The sequence below is a fragment of the Doryrhamphus excisus genome, chromosome 18 (genome assembly GCF_030265055.1).
Source record: "Doryrhamphus excisus isolate RoL2022-K1 chromosome 18, RoL_Dexc_1.0, whole genome shotgun sequence".
NCBI classification, from domain to species: domain Eukaryota; kingdom Metazoa; phylum Chordata; class Actinopteri; order Syngnathiformes; family Syngnathidae; genus Doryrhamphus; species Doryrhamphus excisus.
In genome coordinates, this window is record NC_080483.1 from 4515176 (window position 1) to 4517500 (window position 2325).

The window sequence follows — 2325 nt, forward strand, 5'->3', positions numbered from 1 at the left end:
TCGGATTCATACAACGTGAGTATATGTGGCTGGACCGTCGATGAAAAACACATTTTATATTTGAAATCATTTGAAACATTTTGTTTTTTCTCCCATTTATTTTCTCTTCACGTTAAGCACTAAAATCATCTTAAAATACCAATTATGTCAACTCGCCATTGTTACCACAACCATCTACCATCTACAGTAAATATGGTACATGTAAGCAATACTTTACTATGGGTGACACTGTCAATTCTTTCATCGAGCATCACTTCTGATGATGGGAATGTATTTTATTAATTTAAAAAACAAAACAAACAAAATAGCTGCAATGTAAAGCAGTTTACAGCCCTGCTTGTCTATACAAATATATTTTTAGATTTTATATTAACATTGGACATAAAGAAAACATTGAAAACAGTAGCTAGAACATCATATTTTCTTGTTTCAGTATTTTATTAATATTATCTTAAAAATGACTGTATGCTACTACATAACTACTTTAAAAAAACTGATGAAACACTTAAACAGTTAGAATGGCCAGTTTCACCCTTTGAAAAAACAATGACTTACTTCTCAAACATGGTAGCAGCTAGTTTGGAAAGACGGATGTGAAGACAGAGAAGGTCTCCTTCTCCTGTTGTCTCTAATGTCATGATCTTCCCATGTCTCTAAATGCTTCTCATGTTCATGTTTGTGTTACTTGCTTGCCACAAAATGGGTGCCACGTTTATGGTCGACCTTTGTCTATCCGTTCGCGCAACACACAGCTGGAGATATCTGCTGGAGAAGAACATGCCTTAGAGAGAGACAGTGTTTCTGTGCTGCAGCTTACAGTTTAAAAACGTCACAATTCGGGCCACCGCAGTGACGACACTGTTCTAAGTCAGTGGTTGTTTGTGTAGCATTACAGAGTGTGCATACAGGGAGTGTCCTACCTTACAAGATCACCCATGTCTGGAGTTGCTAATAACCTTTTCCACCACAGCCGGTGGGTTTTCCTAAATTAGTAGTCCTGCAAAAAAAATGTCTACATTTCCACTAACGATGTCGTGCCTGTTGTCTGCACTCAATAAATGCAGTTAGGGGTCTCCAACCAGTAGTTCATGAGCTACCAGTAGCTCCTCACCACTTGTCAAGTACCTCTCCAAAGGGTTTATTCATTTATACTATACTAACAAAATTACACAGTGGGGTTCGGCAGTAGTCCGGAAGTTCTTGGGACTGTGGCCAATCACAGCTGAGTGGGCATGGAGGCAGAAAAGAAAACATTTTGGAAAGCCAAGGAAATACATCTGGATAAGGTGCAGATTTTGGAAGATCTAGAAAGCTTTCTGTATGGGTTATCATGTGTAGCTGCTCTATAGAAGTCCACAAGTCGATACAAAAGGCTGAAATTTAGCATAATTGGTCCCCTTTAAATATGCATATTTTTATGACTAAAAAAGGGCAGTATATATTAAATATCTTGCTATAATGTGCCCTGATTGGTCCGTTCAGATAGATGACGCCTTACCTGGCACAAAACAGAGCAAAAGATTAGCAACAGTCAGTGTTGATTTATGCTGGACTAGAAAACACGACTATCCTTCAAGATGACAGACAGCAAATGGTATGAGTGTGTGTGTGCGTGTTTGTGTGTGTGACAAGGAGAAATGGGGTGTGCTCAGCTTTGTGGAAATGAGAGGGAAACTAGCATTCTTCATCACGCACCCTCCCATACCTCTCCCCGCTGGTTTAGCTCTTTAAAAGCTGCTGCCGGTGGTATCTGTCGGCTTCATTATCACCATTTCTTGGCTCCAGCATATTGCTGTACATTTTTCAAAGCTGGGTGGGATATAAACCAAGAGAGGCTTCAGCAGGCATCAGCAAATCAAACCCTTGGACAACTTGTGACGTGTGAGATGCTTCTATGTCTGAATGTGCTGGGGCTGCTTTTCCTGCAGGCCGTCCTGTCAAGCCCCCGGCCGCTCACCACGCCGTCCAGAGGATGTCTTGCCTGCAAGGGAAAGCCTTCTCAAACGCCGGGAGATTTAAACGTCAGCACTCTGGCTGTGGGAGAGCCGTGCGGGGTCTACACTCTCAGCTGTGCCAGCGGCCTGCGTTGTGCACCTGCGCCGAGCGACCCCCGGCCCCTCCGCACCCTGCTGGAGGGCAGGGGGATCTGCAGCAACGTCAGCGTCATCAGTTGGACAGAAAAGAGCCAGACAGCAGGTAACGTTTAGGGATGAATGCATCACTTCTTGTATTTGTTGATTTCGTTGTGCTTACATTTACCATCCAGTGTTTTCAATGATATTTATAATACATAAACATACATTACTTTACAAGGGAACCCAGTTT

The 2325-nt window shown here is 42.3% G+C and overlaps 1 protein-coding gene across 2 annotated transcripts in view; it reads left to right on the forward strand.

Annotated features, from left to right (window-relative positions):
- Window positions 1-1513: 1513 nt before the first annotated feature.
- The window catches only part of LOC131106452 (insulin-like growth factor-binding protein 3), a 2949-nt gene continuing 2137 nt past the window's right edge, over window positions 1514-2325 (forward strand). The window contains exons 1-2 of one of the 2 annotated variants that reach the window (XM_058055535.1): window positions 1514-1594; window positions 1929-2196. In XM_058055535.1, coding sequence (XP_057911518.1) covers window positions 1592-1594; window positions 1929-2196 — 271 coding nt within the window. In that variant the 5' untranslated portion in view covers window positions 1514-1591. Of the gene's footprint in view, window positions 1595-1808; window positions 2197-2325 lie in introns of those variants that run through there. The other variant, XM_058055534.1, reaches the window with a different exon arrangement.